The sequence below is a fragment of the Gymnogyps californianus genome, chromosome 1 (assembly GCF_018139145.2).
Source record: "Gymnogyps californianus isolate 813 chromosome 1, ASM1813914v2, whole genome shotgun sequence".
Classification (NCBI taxonomy): Eukaryota; Metazoa; Chordata; class Aves; order Accipitriformes; family Cathartidae; genus Gymnogyps; species Gymnogyps californianus.
The window spans coordinates 70,967,031-70,987,574 of record NC_059471.1 but is presented as its reverse complement, the minus strand read 5'-3'; the positions used below and the strand labels follow the sequence as shown (position 1 = coordinate 70,987,574).

General features: G+C 45.4%; 1 protein-coding gene across 32 annotated transcripts in view; it reads left to right on the top strand.

The window, feature by feature from the left end:
• Positions 1 to 20,544, top strand: part of MAP4K4 (mitogen-activated protein kinase kinase kinase kinase 4) — a 170,312-nt gene that overhangs the window by 80,760 nt on the left and 69,008 nt on the right. For all 32 annotated transcript variants that reach the window (XM_050915569.1, XM_050915559.1, XM_050915586.1 and 29 more), the window contains exon 3: positions 1,564 to 1,620. In XM_050915569.1, the coding sequence (XP_050771526.1) occupies positions 1,564 to 1,620 (57 nt within the window). The remainder of the gene's footprint in view (positions 1 to 1,563; positions 1,621 to 20,544) is intronic.

The following is a 20,544-nucleotide window of genomic DNA, read 5'->3' as shown; positions in this document are numbered from 1 at the left end:
GCATGGCCATTACCTCCATGGAGGGCATCATAAGGTGTGAAGGGGTCAAGATTTCTGGTAGTTTGGGGTGCTTCAGTTCTGGGGTGCCAGTCTTGAAAGAATCTGTAAAGAGATTAAGAAGTTAGTCCAGGAAAAAAATACACTATTGATGTCCATCAGTTATAGTGGATGCTACATATAGGTTTCCGCCTAGGAAACTTAGAAATTGGTGAGGAGAAAGGTAAAGGAACTGTGTTCCGCCTAGGAAACTTAGAAATTGGTGAGGAGAAAGGTAAAGGAACTGTGACTTTAGTGAAATGCTTTGCTGTGTTTTTTATCATTATTTGTGATAAAAGTGAAGAAGTGTAGTGGGCATACCTCTTGCTGGGGAGCTTGACTGATTCAGAGAAGAGCCTTTGGGGACGATGCTTGGGAAGGGCATTGGGAGACCAGGCTGTTTGACTGAAAGTCTCAGGGCAGACTGCTGGGTGTTGAGAGATGGAAAATACCAATACTAGGACCATTTCTCAGTGCCTGTTTAGAAAAAAAATACAGAACAGCTAATTGATACGGCCCCGCCTCGTGTAAAAATATACTGGAGAAAAAACGGTTTTTGTCAGAAGTCAGCTGAGGCGAGTTACAGCCCACCACGGCTGGAGGGACCCATCGTGCTGCCTGCCTCCCAGCCGTGCGATCTGCCTCCTGCCAGCTCTGGCTCTGCTCTGACTGCAAAGCGAACCACTTTAATTTCCTGATCTGCAATCCCCCGCCCCACCCCGCAGTTTGCTTTTTCTGTGTTAACTTTCTGCCATTTTAGTGATCTCAATCAGCTTATCATATGATCCGATGAGTGCCAAAAGGAGCTCAGTGCTCCTGGGAGAAATGTGTGACAGGAGGCTGGAGGGAGGCAGGGGAAGGAAGGGTAGGAGCTCCCCGCTGCAGGAGCTGGGATCTATTAATTCAGCTCCAGCTGTAGTGAGAGACCATACCCTTATGGTGGCGTAGCTGAAGGGAGACGATGTCCTGTTTTTGTCTAGCTATCGTGAGACAGGCGAAGAGAGCTATTGCAGGTCTGATGTGTCACTTGAAGAAACCTCACTTTTTTTTTTACTAGTGAAGACCAAAACAAAGAGAAATGTCCTTCTGCAACCCCCAAGCATGCTTGCATTTACATATTAATACGTCACCCAGGTAACAGGCACTGGTGCATAGAAATAAAATATACAATACATGGAGTTTAACTATTCTGGCATGTTAATAAACTATCATTACTGACTATGAGCTTTGCTAAAGTAAACAGAAGGGAAGCTGTGAATGTAATCTGTCTGTGCTTAATCTTGATAATCATCCTTTTAATGTGGAGAAAAAGAAATGGATTCTAAGAGTTGTATAAGAACATTTTAAAAAGAAACTTTTTTTTTTTAGCCATCTAGAGTGTTTGTTGTTTTTTCATATGAAGTATCAGAAGGGTCCAGCACAGTTGGGGAAAACCCAGTGGCTGGAGCTCGTGTCCGAATGTTTTGCTCTGTGTATGCTGAAGGGATGGGTGAGATGCTGGTGCTGATGGTTCTCTCTCTTCTTCAGGGTCGGCATGTCAAAACGGGTCAGCTGGCAGCCATCAAAGTCATGGATGTTACTGAGGTGAGTAGAGGAACATTCTGCTTTATTAGCAATATGGGTAAAATTTAATAATGAGAGATGGCATATGGCTTACCTCGTATCTACGTTGAAGGGCATGGTCCTTGCATGTGAACGTTTGCTGACTGTTTGCAGGACCTGACCTCTTGAGCCCATCTGCCCTTTATGAGATTTCTGTGCGCTTGTGTGCAGGGGCCTCTGGCCTTCACAAATTGCTTTGGCTGGTCCCAGGACATATGAGCACATGTAGCACTCCCTTTTCAGAAATTTCTCAGAAGAGGGAAAAAAGTCAGATTCCCTGCTTCCCACTTTTTTCTCTTAAGTGTAGCATCTTGCTTTTACCGAAGAAGAAGGTGAGAAGGCTGCTTGACATAGAGGACAGTAGTTTCCCTGGTACACTTGCAGCCTACAAAGGGTATACATTTATTCAGATGAATGGGTCCAATGAATTTCCAAGAAGCCTGAAAGCAGAAACATCTGCAGGAATGATATGCAGATTGCTGGCAGAATTCAGCAGTGTAAAGTAGTAGTTGTAACTGACCCAAGGGGATTTATTGTGGAGCTTTAGATGAGAAAGATGGGAAATTAACACAGCCAAAGAAATAAAAAATATATGCCTGTATTTGAATCCTTAGATGTCTTGCAGTTTATACTGTTCAAAAAGCAATCAGTTTAAATTAAGTCTTCAAAACAGATCAGGAAAAGCCTGGGTTTTTCCCTGTTGATTCCATTTGTGTTTTATAGAGTTACATCCGCAAATTAACACAACAGCTTCAGATTTAAAACTGAATGAGATCGTCCTATGTGATATCTGCAATGCTTGACTGATATCGCACTTCTGAAGAGAAGTTGTGCCTCTTCAAAGCAAGCCTCTTAATTTTTCTGAACTCCTCAATCTTAGATAGGTATTAGGGGAAAAATTATGGTAATGTGTGTGCATTGTACAGAGCAGGGGGTCTTTAGCAAGCTGGTTATATTAAGCAAAACTCCTACAAGGGTGTTGCTGCAAAATGTTTTATATTTTAGTGTGTGTATAGGCGCCAACAAGTAAAAATGGCCTTGGACACAAGCTCCTAGGCAAGTGGCTGGGGTGTAATGGGTAAACAGGCAGGAGAGGGAGGAAAACAAGAAGGCAGGGTTGGGTCAACTGATAGGACTTCAGTCATATCTCTCAATCTCCTTGTGATCGATGGGCAGTGTGACTACCGCTCTCTAACTTAAGCTGTTTTGTCTGCCAAGAGCTAGACATTCTTGCTTTGTAAGATAGCCTGATAAAAATCAATTTTCAGCTGGAGATTTTCAAAGGCTGCCTTCATGAGGACGCAGTGCTCTTTTGCTGCAGTTAACAAGCAGACAAACCAGAGAAGAATGAAGATGCGTTGACACACAGTGAATGTTCTTTGCACAGCGAACGTTTCCATTTGTGCAGCGGTTTTACACAGGGCAGCTTGCTGGACTGTGCACGACGAAGGCTTCTTCCATAACATTAAGATCAGCTATACTGCACGCTCCCTCTGTTTTTAATAGCATATATTAATCACAAACAGTTGTAATGGAGAGGTTGCACAGCAAAAGGAAAACAATTGAAAAATGCTGTCTATAGTATGGCTGAGCTCATGTTGTGGGAGATGGCTTACGTTTTGAAATTTTCTGTAATTCTTGGCTGGTTTTGAAAAGCTAGTTGTATATTGGCACTGTCTATCTTTTCTCTCACAAGCTCATGCTTTTTTAGGGGATGGAGGGCAGTCAGAGGGAGGAGTTTGGAGGTGTTAGCCCCATGCAGCTTAAAAGTGTTGTCGTTCCTACCAGTGGAGCTCATGTGTTTTTGCTTCGAAGTAATGAGCCTGCGGAGGCTAAAAATGTGGTGTAAATTCTTCCAAGTCGTGCTAAGTCAGCTCCGCTTTTTAACACCAGGCATGGATGATACTGTTGCTAACACCAGGCATGGGTGATAATGTTGCATGTACCATTTTCTCAGTGGCAGATGTGGCCGTGGGATATTCCTGTCCACTCTTGCTTACTGGTTCCTTGCCTGTTCCCCAACACTTGTGCCGGCACAACTGCCCTGGGGCCAGATGGTGACCTGGATCAGTGAACAGGCCCCGGTTCCAGGTTAAAAATACCCTCACTCCCCTCTTTCCCCTGGTTATTTATAACCTGGATCGGTTCGTTGATCTAGTTTAGCACATGACATTACAAGCTGTTGTGCCATCGCTATGAAGAAGGTGGCGTGAGACTGGAAAAGAGCTGCTGATGGCCATGGGGGAGAAGGGACAGTAGCTCAAACTGACGTTGCTGCCAGAGATGGCCATATCATCAAGCCATGGCTTCAGTTCCTCAAGGGATGGTTTCATGAACACCTCCTTTTGCTGGCGGACTGTGCAGCTCCATCCTAGTTCTAGCTCACGACAGCTTACGGGGACAGTGGGAGGAGAGAACGTGGGGACAGAGGGGGCAGTGACTGCTACCCTCAGCACTGCCCTGAAAGAAATGCTGAAGGAACCACATCCTCAAATGTACCTTCTCCGCCTGCTTCAAGAGCTATAGTTAGATGAACTGCTCTTGTAGGCTAACGGTAACACTAACCGTGTCCATGCCCATGGGGAAAGAGGCTTGAGTGGAGACTTCCACAAAACTGAAATTGTGATTTTTTGATGAGCGACTACTGAAGCGCTAGGTGATATGTGCCTCTGTGCATGTTTAACTGGCAGTGTTATGCCTTTCTGCTTAAATACAAGCAGTGCCGTGGAGGATATCTGGTTGTTTTGTCTAACCTGTGTTGAGAACAGACACAAGACTTTTCTTTATTCTGTGATACCTCTGATCCAGTGCTTGCTTTGCCAAACTTAACAAATTAGAAAGCCTAATATGTTGGCACGCTCTGTGGGCACACCCCAAATTTTCAATTTTCAAGGCCCCAATTCTGCAATTCACACATTGCTCAGGATCAGCAATGTTACATCAGTTCTGAGCTGTAAAGCTTTAATCACCCGAATGGGAGGGATGTCAAAGTCAGAGTGAAGGCTTTCCTTAAAAAGTTTTGGTTGGCATGAAGAAAACGAGGTAGTAGAACCTCTGACTAGAGAGGTTGGAAGAAACATTACAGCTCTGTAATGTACATGGTGCTGTGGAAATGCTCTTCATCCTTCTTAGCTTTTCTTGTGGTTTTCTCTTCAGATTTTAATTTTGAAAAGAATGGTGGTAAGGATGAGAAAAGAGGAGGTGGGCTGAAGATATCAGCTTGATCTTTGAATATATTATGACTAGTTAGTACTGCTGCCTGAAACAGGGGGGTGTTGATGTGCATAAAACTTTCCTGTCTCTTCCACTTTCCTCCTCTCTAAACAAATTAAGAAAAGATCTAGAAGATTGTATGGATCTTTATAGATCTTCAGATCTGCAGCACTAAAGCAAGCACTAAAGGATCTGTAAGATCTAAAGATCTGTAAGTCTTCCTACAGAATGATGCATATGTAGGTCCTAATTTCACTTTCTGAGGGCAAAGCTAGAGCGCATGTAGAGTGAAAAAATTTCACTGGAGCATAGAACAATAAAAACAAATAAAAACAAAAAACCACCAGTCCTCATCAATTGAAAGCTATTCTGTTGTTGGAATGAGCCCAATGACCGTAAAAGGGGAACAATATGAACTATCAGCGTATACATGCTTTAAAAATTATTTTCCAAAATGTACATCTGTAGGATGAATCTCAGGCTGCACGTGTGTTGTGGGGGGAGGTGTTATTTGAGAGATTCCTGTAGTCTATCTTTAATCTTTTTATTGTAGGGTGTCTGTTCCTTTTGGGGCATTGGTTTGGAGAAGGCAGTGTTCAATCCGTGTTGACCCCTTCCACTCACTGACCGTGCTATTAGGTTTCCATGAGCTCCTTGCTGCATACTGGTGTGCAGCACTGTAGCATACCAAGTGAGCCGTGACTGATGTTATCAGATGCAACACAAGTACGCTGTAAGATTTGGCAGTCACCCTTTAGTTAGAAGAATCCATTTTCTTGTGAAGCAAATAACATTTAAAACCTTAGCAAAGCTTACTTGGCAGATCTGTCTGCATCTAGGCTGTTAACTTGCATTACACCCTAAACAGACGGCTTGACTCTGCCTAACTCTTTTGGAGATTTTCTTTGCAGCTGCATGGTTGTTTCCAGTGTCACTCCTGTGTTCCCCTTCCAGCGATGCTTTTCTCTTTGAAAGGTTTAGTAACTGATTTTGAGGGAAAAACATAATCGCTTCTTTTCTGTTTGTTATAACCCCTGACGCTGCTGCTTCTTCCTCCTACCTCTTCCCACACACACTCTTGGCATCCCTTGGGAAAGTTTTCCGCATGCCGTTTTAATAGCAGCATTTCTCAGCTCTTGTGCCCAGTGTTTCATGACTTGTCCAGTCTAGTCTGTGTAAAATTATGCTAAGTAAACAACTGGATACTGTATCCTGCTGATTTATGAAAGAAGCTGGATTGCTTTTAGTGCTTGCCTGTCTTGCCCTTTCTGTACGTGCTCTGCAGAAAAATTAACAACCCCAAACCAAAACCTCCAGGCCTGCAGAGAAATGTGGCACATCTCCCGTACCTAGACAGGAAAGGTTACCCGAATTATTCATTGCTATCTTCCCGACTCCGCTGACTGCTTTTTTCTGTTGCAGTAGGAAAGTCACTTTGATTCTTGTGAGTCTGTATCTTATGGCCTATGTGGTGTTATAAACTGTGATCATGTGGATGATCTATCCATCGTCCATAAGACATCCCAAAAGTGATCTGCAGAAGGACTGCAGATAAATAAAAATGTGTGTGTGTTCCCACACATGCAGGCAGACAAAATGAGGGGAACACCAAAAGTTTGCCCTAACTTTTATGTGCGGTTTTTTTTCATGAAAACCCAAAGACAGTCGGTGGATTTTGATCTATTTGGAGGGAAAAAAATTAAAAAGTTGATGCTTCACTCTAGAAGACTGGGAAATACAGATCCTCACGGCACTGTGCAATGGAACTGGGTCAAGCCAGTCTGGAGAAGCTGAATATGGGCTGGACTTCTAGTGTGTAGACATGAATGCACTGCTTTACCTGGCTTTACCTGGCTTAGTGCAGCTGCCTGACAAAGTACTTACATACCAGTCCATGGCTGTACTAACTGCGAAGTTAGCCAAAGCAAACCTGAAGCCAGTAGAGTTACCAAAAGCCTTTGCCATGTCCCTTCCTCTTGATATGAATTGGCGAAAACGGATCAGGGACCTAAAAATCCAGATTGTTCCCATGGGGAGTACTGGCACCCTGCTTGCTTGTCCCTCAAATGTGAGGTTGCTTACTACCAGCCTGTACAAATTTTGTAGTCTTTGGTTAAACAGTTACTTGGCAAAACAAAGAATCATTCTGTGGAAAAGGAATAAATAGGAAAGGTATTTACAATGTGGACAGCCCTGCTGCCCAGTCTCTCCTGAAGCTGATAAACCTCGGATCTCTTCCAGGGATTAGGTCAAAAAAATTGAAAAAAAATAAGAAGGGAAAAAAAAAAAGCTGCTGGGAACTTTATATTACAGTTCAGAGGAAAACAGAGCTGGACAGAGTGGTCCCTTGAGCTGTAATGTCTGGTTTGGGAGGAGGTCAAAAAGAGCTACAACAGTTTTGCAGCCAGTGGGGCAGCCTTTTTTGAGCTGCAGGGCATTTGTATAATTGACTGTTTCCCTCCTTAATATGAGGTTCCGCACCTACCTCTGCTGTATGCCCTCGCCCAGCAGCCTGGCAGAGTTCTTCCCCCTGCTGTACCATGGCTCTGATGCTGGGAGGCTCAGCCCTGCGATGCTGGCAGGGTCTGCGGTGCTGGCTGATGTCTGTGTGGGACTGGGCTCTGCTGCAGCCCCTGTCAGCTCCGTGCTGCCTGTGTCTCTGTGAGACCCCTGTTCGGGTCAGGCAGAGGTGTCCTGTCCGTCTTCAGGATGGGGGCTGTGCATAGGGCCTTGCAGGGGGGCTCACAGTGTCAGACATGTTGCAACACCTCTGTCCTTGGGTGGCAGAGCAGTGCTTAGCCTGCCAGCTCATAGTCCTAACAGAGTAGAGCGACATTTAACTCTGGAGAGCCTTTTGTCCTTACAGTCATAGAAAGAGCAGTGACTTTTATCTCCCAGCAAGGCAAATACATCTAACACCCGGCTTGAGTCAGATCTGTGATTTTTGGATGTGATCCAAGAAACTTTCCTGGAGCAGTGCTGGCACCAGTTTGGATAAAGGGCAAACTTTCACTCTTTTCATCCAAGTCCTGGGGGTGGTTAGCAAGACTTTCAGGCTGGAGAAGCTTACTGGGGAAAGGGAGGATGTCAGGTTTGCTGCGGCTGCAAGAGGGAGGTTGTATAGGAGCTCCACATGCGGTTTGAGGTCAGGGCAGAAAGCTGTGGCTGTTATCAAGCAGCTTGGGAAATAATATGCAATATGGATTGACTGGAGAGAGCTTGTGTTGAGCACCAAGGCTCTGCATTGCTATATCCCAGCAAAGAGCAACTTCACACTGATACTGTGTGGTTGGGGGAAAAATTGACAACGGGGAGAGGAAGAAGAGAGATGTAAAACATTCATACATGCTTGTTTTTCTGTCTGCTTTTTTCAGCATATGGTTTCTTCTTAGTGCAAGATTTCTACCTGAGTGGAAGACTGTTGGCATGCACAGCCTATTGTCAGTTGTCCTTGCGGGTATAGCTCTCTATATATTTTAACATGCTTGTTTTAGAACCTGACTGTTTCAAGGCTGGAAGAAACAGATGTTTTCCTTTTGCCATGAAGGTCCTTGAGGGCACTGTTGCTGCCTCACCAGCATCTATTATCTGTCAACAGCAGAAGAGCTTTGACTGTGAAGGCTTCGTGGTGCTTGTTTAGTAGTATTACTGTTGCGTGGCTTTTCAGCCGAGACCAGGAGATGGCTTCATACTCAGGGTTGATCATGGATCACTGTGTTAAGAATGTGCAAAGAAAGCTGTGCTGCCTCTGCCTTCTCCTCATCTGTGTGCTTATGCCAGGTCTGATGTGCAAGGTTTTTGTCCTGTCTAGCAGAAAATGTTTTGCCAGTGCTCTGTAAATTGTAATGTAGTTTAGATTACACAAACTGAATTTATGGCCATATACAGGGAACTTTGCTGTAGTTTGGAGCGCAGAAGAATCTCCTTGTTTTAGGGAAGCAGCTTTAAAATTTTGCCTACCTGGCTGTAAGAGAACCAGGTAACACTCTGCTGTAGCTCAACAGATGATGCTCAGGATATACTCCTCAGCTGTGGCACTGAGATCTGTTACTGCTCGTCAGTATGTGAGAGCACGTGTTTAGTACTGGAGCATAATGGAAACTAGAAGGCTGCGTAGGCTACAGCTGGCGTCCATTGGTGGAAGGGCAGGATTGCGTATTAAGAAGATTTCTCTTCAAGTCTTGAGCTCTTTGGACAAGTCTGGACTTTTTCTTTTAAAATTTCTTTCCTTTGGTCTGATGGTGCAACTGCATTGACACACTCAGAAGGAAAGGATAAGTCATCTCAGTGAGCTACTGACGTCTGTTACCATAGTTGTAATGAGTAGGACAGGTGCTTGAATTCCAGCTTTTAGGCACTGTTTATCAGTCCAAATGGGCAATACTTACGCATTTAACTGTAATCCTGTGCCTGTTTTTCTTCAGTCCTTAGGCTTGGTATCTGTAGTCATCTGGAGACCTGCTGTTAGCATTGACAAGGAAGTCACTAATGACAATGTGATTTCATATGTATAAGAATGACTGCTAGCGTCTATCTATGTTAGGGAAATCTGGACCCTAATACTAGCAGTGGTGAAGGCTCAGTGTGGGTAGTGTGCGGATGCTTTCACAATCATGATATTTAACCTACCGGTCATACCTGCACCGACATGAATTTGAGCAATAATAGCCTCTGCAAGTTCTAGTGATGGAGCATTTTTTCCGAGCCGAGGGGAGCATTTGTGCCGGTGGCCTCGATGCGGGCGATTCGCTGCTGCCTTCCCGAGCGCTGAGCTCTGTTTGTTCGACCTGTCTGAGGAGATTCGAGTTCTGATGGGAAACAGAAATGTTTTGTGTGCAGATAATAGCAAAAAGTATGGGGCTGCATTTTGTATCATTTCTGTCAGACACACAGTACAGCTCAATTTACCGCCGGTGAATCAGACATATTGTCTACTCAAGGAAAACAAGGCAACCCTGTCAATACAGTGTTAGAGCATGTGTGCTCTTGCCGGTTTGGGCAGAGTAAAACCAACAAGGTTTGTGACAGAGCATTGTGCTTTCATTTTAGCAAGTATCTAGGCTGAACCTGGGTCTGCGGTGTATTCCTCCTGCCTGAATAGGCAAGCAAGAAGTCCAGCATGAGCTGCTGTCTTTCAGAGGTGTGCTTTAAAATCTGGCTTGGGTATTAGGATCAAAGACAGGAGAATTAATTTTCTGTTTATGTTAAAGGGGATATATCTGCTTGAAATGTAATCTTTCTTGACTGTGTTTAATTGTAGTTTCATAAACCACACCTGCCTGTGGGCTCCTCCTGTTTCTGCTGTGACATTGCATATTTTTATCTTGGCTTCCTAAGGAAATGAGGCTTCTCGGCGATAGTGCATGTGTCCTGCCTTCTTTTCCACCAAATACCTTTTGGATCTGCTGGTCAACTTTGGCCAAGTTTAACGAGGAGGAGAAATTCCAAAGATACGAAGTCCTGACAAGTTATGTGAAAACCAGCAGGCTGTGCGGAGAAGGGAAAGGCTGAAATTTATAGCATCTGCTTTGGGAATGGTAGGCAGACCTTAGCCACTGTCTGTTATCAGTCAGCTGGCCACTGTTTTGCAGTAAATCAGGAGAGGGAAGTAGATTACTTCCCCCCCCCCCCCCCCCCCCCCCCTTTTGTAAAAGAAAAAGTTCTGATGCTTGACTTTCAAGTGAGTGCTGCAGCTATAGGAATGTGTGCAGGGTAGCACATGCAAAGTACTTTAAAGCATTTTAAAATCTCCCTCTGGTTCCTTCTTTAGTTTATGGGTTCACAAATAGTATTGTACATTTGAGATTATCCTGCATGATCTCTCTCCCCCTCTTTCTCTTTCTAAACATGTGCATACGTATATATAAATATAAAATAACAATGTTACTCTCCAACATTTAATGAGACAAAAATGTTTGCTCTAAGTCCCTCGACAGTGCTCCTTTTGCAAGACGCAGCTTGAGTGATTGTGTAGGGAGTTGTTGGCTAAAATACAGTCTTAAAGCCCAGCTCCTAAATCTAGAGATTATGGCAGCAAGTGCTAATGCTCAAGGACCTGGGAATTCATTGTACTCTAAGCTGACTTGTAACCACGATGAACGCTCCCCTTGTGCCTAACAGGAAAGCGTTCTTCTCCCCCTGTGCTCAATCTCTTAAATACGCAATGGGAAGCACATGGCTGAGCTAATTGTTAAAAGAGCCTTGAAGATGCTGTGCAAACTAGTTCAGTTGAGCAACATAGGAGAAGATGCTGTTTGTCTCCTGAGCCTAGAAATGTCTCAAGTCCTTTCCAACAAGGGGCCTGTGTACATTCCTCTAGATAGGTTTAATCCAAAAGGGATTAAAGCCCACTGAGTGTGCTTTGTGTAGCCTCTCTGGCAGAGAACATTTTCTACTGCTAAATAAAAGTGCAAAGGTGTTGTCATTAAATTGCAAAAATTGGTGCTTCATAATAAGCACACAGTTTAGTTTTGCTCTCCTGTCCTTGCTGTCTCTCTTAGTAAGACCCTGCTTCAAGCATGATTAGATCGATGGGAGTCTGGCCAAGGAGGCATCTTTTGTTCTGATGATTCCCTGTTGATTTTTTTTGTGTCAGGCTTTATTTCTCAAATGTTTTGATCTGAAAGGTGTGTCTGTGAGAAGTAAGCGAGTTAGCAGCAGAAGCAGCTGCTGTTCGTGTGTGGAGAGCAAGCACATTGGTGTTGTGTTTTGCCTCATGTCCACCAGGTAAAATACTAGTTTCTTTACCCAGCACATCACTGGTGCAAAAGGTGTGATGAGAGTTCAGCAACCTGCTTTCTTTTGCACCTAGTTCTGCGGGATGATGAGGGCCTTTATAAGTGTCCCTCTCTGCTTAGTGGAGGGGTCAGTTCCAGAAATGAACTTTCAGGTTTTTGTGTGTTGGTTGGTGTATGAGGTGTTTCTGCAGTGTTTCACTAGAGCAGGGATGTTTTCCACTGTAGCTCCTTGTTCCTGAACTGAATTTTAGTGTTTGATTCTAGAGCTGGTAAGAACTAAGTGGAAATCCTAGTGTAAATGCAGCAGCCCACGGACCTTCAGATAACTGTTACCGGCCGCGCAAAGCACCTTGGCTCTGCATGTGAGAGCAAGAACGGAGAGTGTCCATGATTCCTGAAAATCATTTTCTTATGTGGAATATTTTACCGAATGGAGATGTAATTGGGCAAAGAGACCACAGGCAACAGGGAGAGCAAGCATCCCCATGGCTGGCTGCTTGGCTCCCCCTGTGCTAACCTGTCCTCCCAGCCAGGGCTGCGGGCAGCCAGGCAGCTGTGAGTCACTGCTGTGGAAACAGTGATGCAAAGGCAGCACCATTAAGGAGGGTTTTATTTGTCTTTTGCGTATTTTACCTCAGCAGCCTTTTCTCTAGCATTTATTGGTGTTTTCTCTCTTTGAGCCTGTGAGACAAACCCATTTTTATAAACGAGTTAGTTGTTTTTCACTGTGAATTTTTCTTTTTGCTTCTCTTGCTACGCCCCTTTGCAACAATTTTTTTAAATCTAAAGCCTTGAGTCAATTATAAAATGATAGAGTTGCACTGATTTATAGATCAGAGGGGGCTGCATCATCAAACAAGTCTCCACTCAAATTTGAGTCCCTGAGGGTGATGCCAGTTCCTATTTCAGAATTGCTGCTGCTCCTCAGTTCGGGTTAAGGGAGTTGGGGAAACGTACCTAGCCCAGTCTTGATTTGCAACACAAATCGTTAGCGTTTGCACTGTTCTTGTAAAAATGGAGGGATCAGCATGTAGATGCAAACTCATTCTTCCTTTCCATGCCTACAAATGTAAACAAACAAACACACATGTAAATTCAGGAAAGGATTTCTCCCACTGGCAGGAAAGAAAGGAGGGTGGCATCCTGTTGTGATAGCAGTGCTTCCTCCTGACATAGGTGTCTACGGGTTTTCCCTACTTTCTATTTACTTCTCCCTCGAGATGTGGTTTTACAGTACAGCAAAGCCAATTTGATGTCTGGCTGCTGCTGCAGGGACAGCCTGGCCTCTCTTCCCCCTATTTCCCAGCTCCCCTTGTACCAGCATCTATCTGGTCCCATCCTTCAGAGAGCTCCACCGGCAAAGAAGTATTTTCTTTTTTTTTTAATACAGATCAGCTTACTGCTGTTTTCGCCCCAGCAAAAGCTGGTCGGGTGGTGGATAAGAGGGGCCAGGCAGGGCAGGGAGTGGGAGAGGCAGCAGCTGGGAGCTGGTCCACAGCAGCAGCATCGCCAGCTGGGAGCTGGTCCACAGCAGCAGCATCGCCTCAGGGTTAAAGCCCTGGGGCTGCCTGGGGAACCGCACCCCCGCAGCCATCCCTTTGCAGCATGAACCCGGGAGGAAAGCCGCCTGCGAGGCCTGTCCGACAGCCTGGCTGCATCTTCCTTGGCCACCTGCGACAGCCGCTGAGGGACTGTTTGTATTGCTCCACACCTGCAGATTTAGGAATAAAGAACAGAGTGTAAAGGTCTTCTGCAGGGATTCCCCCGCCCTCTGATTCTTTCCACTGCGCAACAGCCTATTTTTAGTCTGCTTACTTGCCTCAGAAATTACTTCACTTTCTGTTTTGGACCATTTCCATAACATTTATTGTGATTCTGAATTCCAGTGTTCGGGATAATGTCAGAGCAAAGTATTGTGGGGTAGCAAGCTTGGTTCCAATGGTGGAGTCAAAAGACCTGTACTGAGGTTGTGTGATGCCAGCTGCCTCTGATCTGGTGACCCGTGGGAGACTGGCTTAGGTGAACCACATTTTGGACCGTGCCCCGTATTTGCAGGCAAAGAACCTTGTTAATCCTGAGTGTAATGGTGCTTTGGTTAGTGAATGGCAAAAGAAAACAGCCCTTTAGTGGGCTAATCCAGGTAGCTGAAGTAGATCAACCTCTGAAAGACATCTGTTTGCTTTAAGTGAAGGCTGGAATCAAAAGCCCAGCCTGCCCTTGCTGTATATGCCTGTGTGGTACCATTGCTAATTCACTGGATATCACTCTTTCTTCCTCCCAATATTTGTAAGGTATGATTTAAATCAGCAGTTTCTTTGGGAATAAAGTGGTCTTAAGATATGTAAGAGACTATAAGATATATAAAGTTAGAGCAGACTTTACTGTGGGAAACAATGCTCCATTTTAACATTGTTGCATATGATGCATCTAATGATTTGCCACTTTGAGATATAAAAAGTATATAGCTAGTTCTGTAATAGGTGAATTTCATACAGCTGGTTGATAAAGCAGAAGAATGCAAATCAGTGGGTTTGGGCAGAGTGTTGTGGTTTCATAGGAAAGACCTTCTGACACAGTAGCATCCCTGAGGCAGTGCTGGATCTGCAGGGGGACGAAGACTGGCTGGCAGTTAATGGGAATTTTTCTTAGAAAAAAATGACAATGCTTCTTCTAGTGGTCTTCTCTGTAGCTCAATAATGCAGGGGATGAATATAGTTGTGGAAACTCAAGTATTCAGGAGCTGTATATTTGGTGGACAGCAGACATTGTGCCTATTGCTAAGGCACAATATAGATCAAAAAGTTGGATATCAGTGTTTAAGATAAAAAAAAATTACATTTAGTATCAAGCCTACATTCTTGGGAATTTTCCACATTTTTGTTTTCTGAGTCTTAATTAAGAACCACTCATGATGGCTTGGTGCCTGTTTTGGATTAGTGGTCTAATCCATGATTGTTCACAAAATACCCATATTCATCAGCCTTTGGAGGACAAATAGCTACTTAGAGTGTGGATAAACAGTCACAAACGCTCTGCTTAGCACGGGTCCACTAGCTGTTACGTGCTCCTTGAGATATGGCCATCTTGACCTGGTGTGGCTGATGAGGAAGTGATCTCTTGTGCAAGGGTTTGTCTAAATTTTTCCTCCTGGTTGCACTCCAAGCGAGTACGTATGTGACTGCTGTGCTTTTGGCCATCACTAGAGGGCTTCAGAGCGAGAAACCTGCTTGCCTTCCACATGGTGTCAAGACCCAGAAGTTTCTTCTGAAACCTGATACACAGCAACATAACAGAGACCTTGGAGTTGTGCTAGTAGGAGCTTAGTGGTGTTCAGCGGCTTTTTGCATCTTCCATTCAGGGAAGTTGTTTCATCATTATTTTTTTTTCCTTTTTTAACCTTCTCTTTTAGTCATCTTTACAAGGTGAATGGTAAAACAGGGCCTTACCCGGCCCTCCAGGTGTGAGGCGAGTAGGGCTGGTGGGCAGCTAAGAGCAGATAAAGAGTTTTGCGGCGCCCTGCACTTCCCTGAAGGGAAGAGGCCGGGACGTGCAGGTTGTTGGTGTGCATGGGCACGTGCCTGCTCTCCAGGCCAGCACCGCGGTGTCGGCATTGGGGAGAGGTGGCCAAAACTGGGTTGTGACTGTTGCATGGCTGTACGCGCTATGGCTCCTGGGGAAAAGTGTCTACTCACGAACCAAAGGCGTGAGGGAATAAGGGCTGTATTGTATGAAAGACAACCTTAGCTGGATGTCTTGCTTTGAAGAGGTTTGCCAATGAGTTGGAGAGCTGCCCTCAGCCAAGCCCGCTTTCAGTGAGGAAGTTTTATAGGTCATGAAAAGCAGCAACGTCCTTTTTTTCCACCGTGCCTTGCCTTTATATGCAGCAGCGCACATGCACTGCCGTCATCCCTTGTGCTTTGGATCAGCAGCTCGGCGTTAGCCCAGGGAGAATTTTGAGCGCCTCCGATTTCTCTCCGTGGTGTGGGAACGCTGGAGCACATAATGGCTGCGATTCAAAGACAAATGCTAGCTCTTTGCTACTGATCACTTTGGCAGAAACCCCCAGATGCTCAGAGACTACAGATGGAGCTGATTTGGGGAGAGTTTAAAAAAAAAAGGGGGGGGGGCACCCACAACCTTAGAACTTCCTTTTTTTATTATTATTATGTTTTGCTATCTTTATAATAACCTCCCTGTTCTTCCTTTTCCTATTCTGCACCCCCCACCCCTCGCTTTTTAATTCATGCCAGCCAGAGCGCAGCTAAAGGCTTTTCCTAGCGGAGCGTCATTTGTTAGTAAACGGGCAAAGACAAGCTTAACCAATTTAACCAGCAATTTATGTGAGGCTTTCCTTTTTGACTGGGCTTTGGGATTTCTCCATGCACCCATTGGAGGGACGAGGCTGCAGGAAACCACAGGAGAGGAGCCTCCAGCCGTGACGGGCTTTGTTCAGATGCCTGTAGTCTGGCAGAAGCTGACCTCCACAACACATGGTCTTTCACTTAGCTGCCTCTCTCCAGCTATTGGAGAGGTCCGATTTGCTGTGTGTGGGATTTCTGCTGCTTCCATGCTGCTTGGTAATGTTTCCAAACCAACCAGCGGATCCTTGCCTTGGTGGTGGAGCTGGAGCTGGCAGGGTTGCTGCAGCCTGTCCCTTTGTGCATGGCTTCATTGTGACACTGCTCCGCGCTGAGCAAATCCGGTGCCTTAAAGCATATCCTCCTGAATTTTGAAGCTCTCCGAACAATCCAGGTTTCCTCCTTTGGATGTAAAGGCACACCCCCCCACACCCTCCCATCCACCCCCCACGCTTTGGCTGGGCTAATTGCTCTTTGTTTGGTTTCAAATCGGTGTGATTAAGGGAAGATTTTTTCAGGCTGTCACTTTGTCACGTTATGGGACTAGCATAGTAAAAAGTTGTAGTATCTATTGGGGTGAATACCCCGAGCACAGAATTACAGGCCTTTTCCTGCTCATGAATCATCTTCCCCTGAGACCCTGTAGTGATAGCATTACTTTTGTTTTAAGGGAAAAGTCCCTGAGAACACCATTTATTTATCTGGTCAAGAAAGGCCATCTGTTTGGTTTTTTTTAAACACGTAATTTTTGAATTTATCCTTAAGGAAGGCGTTGCTCCGGGCGTCAGACACTGGCTGGTGGGCGTAGCTGGGTGGCCTGGGGCCACGTTTGGCACAGGAGATGTGGTGGCTACTGGAGGCTGGGGAAACCAGAACAATACTCTTTCTGAGGGAGATCAGATTATTCCCGTATAGGAGGATTTCAGTAAAACACGTTATGCCTGCGTTTATGTTACAGTCAAGTTGCTGAGTGTCGCTTTTTAACAGTGGTTTGTGGCACAGGAGCGGGCTGTGCCTGTCTGAACTGCCTGTCTGAGAAGAGAGACCTCAGAGCAGCTCCCAGCAGGCTCACAACACACACACACCCCCCACCACCACCCACACACCCAAACACGTCCTTCTGCCGCCTTTCTCTGAACACGTGTGATGCCCAGCAAGTGGAATAAACAAAGAAGCGACCCCATCACCACAAACCCAAAGGAGTGGCATTGCCCTTCGGCGCCCCGGGGAGGGCTGCAGCCGGGGTGGGGAGGTGGGTGTGCTTCCACCTCTTCCCTGCCTGGTGCAGGGTTTTTTCTTTCCGGGTGAGGTGGCCTGGCCTCTCAGGTTTCTCTTACAGACTTTGTGGTTGATTTAGGTCTGTCAAGGGAGAGTTTTGGATCGAGTAAACCTCGTTGTCTTCTTACCAGCACCCAGGTGTCGGTGCCTGGCTCCCTTGTTCCTGTTCAGACTGCTTTCTGCCTGCTGTGCATATGCAACCGCAGTTTTAAGCAGCTATCTGACGATTTATTATTTCTGTCCCTGTAGCCCTGCAGGTCCCCTGTGCTAGTTGTGGTGCAGTCGTGAAAGGCAAGGCAAGGCCAGCAGGTCGGGGGCTAGTGGGAGCCCCTGCTTTGCAGCACGGGGACAGCAGGGCGTGGAGCAGCCGAGCCTCACTGGGAGCTGGTGTCGGGGTTGGGAAGTGGACTCGCGTCCCTAAACTCCTGCCAGCACTCTCAGGATTTCACCTCAACAGTGAGAGACTTGTGCTGGGATCTGAGCTGTTTGTTTTTAAACTGGAGAGTGAGATGACATAGCAGCTCTGATTTTTGGGGTGAAGTACCGTTTAATAAATGCAAGCCTGTTCACAGCCCAGCAGCAAAACCAAACATGTACTGTAGTATCAGGACCATTTATATTTTCTCCAGTCCTATTTTCTTGGCTGTTAATCGTGGTGTCTTTGTCACCTGCCCAGCTAAGGGTAAATGCAGCTGGGGTGTAATATTTTCTGCAAGTATTTGTTGCTTTTATTTATCCTGATGGAGGCAGAAGGGCTTTTCTTCTTGGGCAGGTAAATAATTAGCTGGCTATCGGCAGCTTCCTTGCTTGGAGAGGGGGAGGAAGGGAGAGAGGGGACTGTGACGCCCCGTCTGATAGATGGACATGAGCATCTTGTGGCTCTGTTCATTGTTAATTCACTCCTGCAGCACCGCTCAGCTGTGAGGTTTCCAGGCGTGCTTGGCAGCGCTGACAACAAAAACATCTGGTCCAAGAATATAGTTCCCTTCTGCTGGCAGCTGCATGAAAATGATTTTGTACATAGTGGCACAGTGCCAAATGCACTTACTTGTACACTAAAGTGCACAGCCTTTATAGAGCTTTGGCAGTGCAGGGCGATTTTAAATGCTGTGCATAAGTCAGCATTAATCTACCAAAGAAAATCAAAACCTCAGCAACCGATTTTATAAAGAACTCCCTTATCACGCGTGCCCAGACGTGGCCATACCTTTGTACCTGTCTAACAGCTGTTCCTGTCTGAATACAAAGCAAAAGCCTTTTGGTCGCAGCCCTGGTTGTCATCTGTCCTCCGGAAGGGTTCGGCACAAATATGAAGGGAAATTTGCCCCTCACAGATGTCCCTGAACTCCTCTCGTCAGCAGCCGCATTTGTCTGTTACTGATAGAGGTTGTCTGTCTTCCCTCTTGTTTTAGGAAGGACCTAGTGTGTGCTGAAGAAAATGTTAGCTGTGAATCAAGTAGTTTGTGTGTCTGCTGGTAAATTGTAATTTGAGTGATTGGACCTGATAATTACAGAGTCATCATCATCATCTTGTCAGTCAATTGTAAATCATTCTGTAATGGATTTCCTTTTTAAAAAAGAGCTGTATTTCTGAGTGCAAGTGTATTTTAGAGGTAAAATATAATATCTGTATTCCTTCCTGCTTTGAAAACCCTTAGGGTTGTAAGCGTGGATCTCATTCTTACATGAACAAGTGAGTTGAAGAGAGGTCTTCGCTCCAGCAAAGCTGCTCTCAGCCCATATATTTCTAGTTATTTCTTTTCTGTTTATTCCCACAGAGTAGCTGAGCTTGGTGGTGCTTTTTCACCCCCAAAGCTGCTGTTGGGTTGTAGGTTTCAGGAATGCTGCAGAAGAGCGTGGAGGAGCAGAAACCCTGGGTCTGGTCTGGCATCAGTCATGGGCCTGGGTTTGCCTTTTGCAGAAGGAGCCTGTTCCTCCCCCAGAAGAAGCAGGTAGTTTGAGGGCTTGGACAGGGTATTTCTGCGGGTGTGTGTAGGGCTGACTGCCTCACAGCTACTGACCTGATGTTAATCCTCCACTCTGTCGCTGCTGGGAGGAGCAGTTCTCACCAAACCAGAAAGAGAAGGAAGAGAAGGTGGAGATGGTGGCAAAGGGAGGAGGAGCAAGCTTCCTCCTGCCAGCTTTCAAAGCGGTCTTTGCTTGCAATGTCGGTGAAAGAAATTGAAGGTTTTTTCTGGGGTAGTTCTAAAATTGAAAATGGAATTTGACAAGCCTGTAGGGCTTGGTCAGGTCTCCTCCCTTCTCACCCCAGCCACCCACGGTCTGCGTGGACAGTATATATTCAGCCTGTTTCTCAAGCACACGACGGTGGGCTGGTGTCGCAGCTTTCTTTGTGATCCCTTCTGCCTCTCATCTGGTGAGAGGAACGGGCCTTTGAACCTCTTGGGTCCTCCCTGTTCACGCCTGGCGTTTTGCATTTGCAGTACCTTCTCTGCGTAAGGCAGGCGAGAAGGTTGTGGATTACCAACAGAGGTTGAGCGGTGACTAATGTTGGACCAGAGGAGCTAAAGCGTTTAACCTTTAGGCAAAGATTACCTGAAATTAAAACTTGTAAGGACTTGCACACTCGCACTGTGTCATTCAATCATGTTTGTAAGACACATGTACAGATCGGACGATTCCTTTTATTCCTGGGTAATTTACATATTTTGGCTGCTTCACAAAAGAAACCTTGTGTTGAGTAAGTCCGATCATGATCTCACACTAGTCCTTGCTTACAAGGTGTTTTTTGGAGGCTGTAGCGTAGCCCAGAATTTGAAGTTTTCCTTTTGTGGATGTAAAACAGAGTGTAGGTTACCGGCAGCACGTACAACGGGCGTTAAACATGGGTATTAGCTCCTAAGCCAACATATTACCTTCGATGTTTGGGGATGTGATGACTGTCTGTTAGATGTCATTTCATCTGGCAGGTGTACCTCTCTCTGAGGTATGCTTAGAAAAGAAGCATTAAATCTATTTCTTCATAGTAATGGGCTAAGTGAAGTATGTCACTTTATAGAAGTGGATTGGTGGGCTGCAAAGAAAATGCAGTAATTTTGTTTCCAGGGCTTTTCTTGGTACTCATTTTCTGACAAAACGCAGGGCTTTGTTAGTGTTGCAGACGGAGTTTTAAATATTTGGAAGGAAAAATTGCAGCACTCGCAACATTTTAATGAGGAAGCTTTGCTTAATTAAAGCCTGGAAGACTTAGGGAATGCGGACAGCTGAGGCATTAGCAATGTATTACAAAGTTCTTCTTCCACCTACCAGTTGATTTGGGTTCAGAAGCCAAAGTCAATAATAAAACTTGTAGTCTTCCA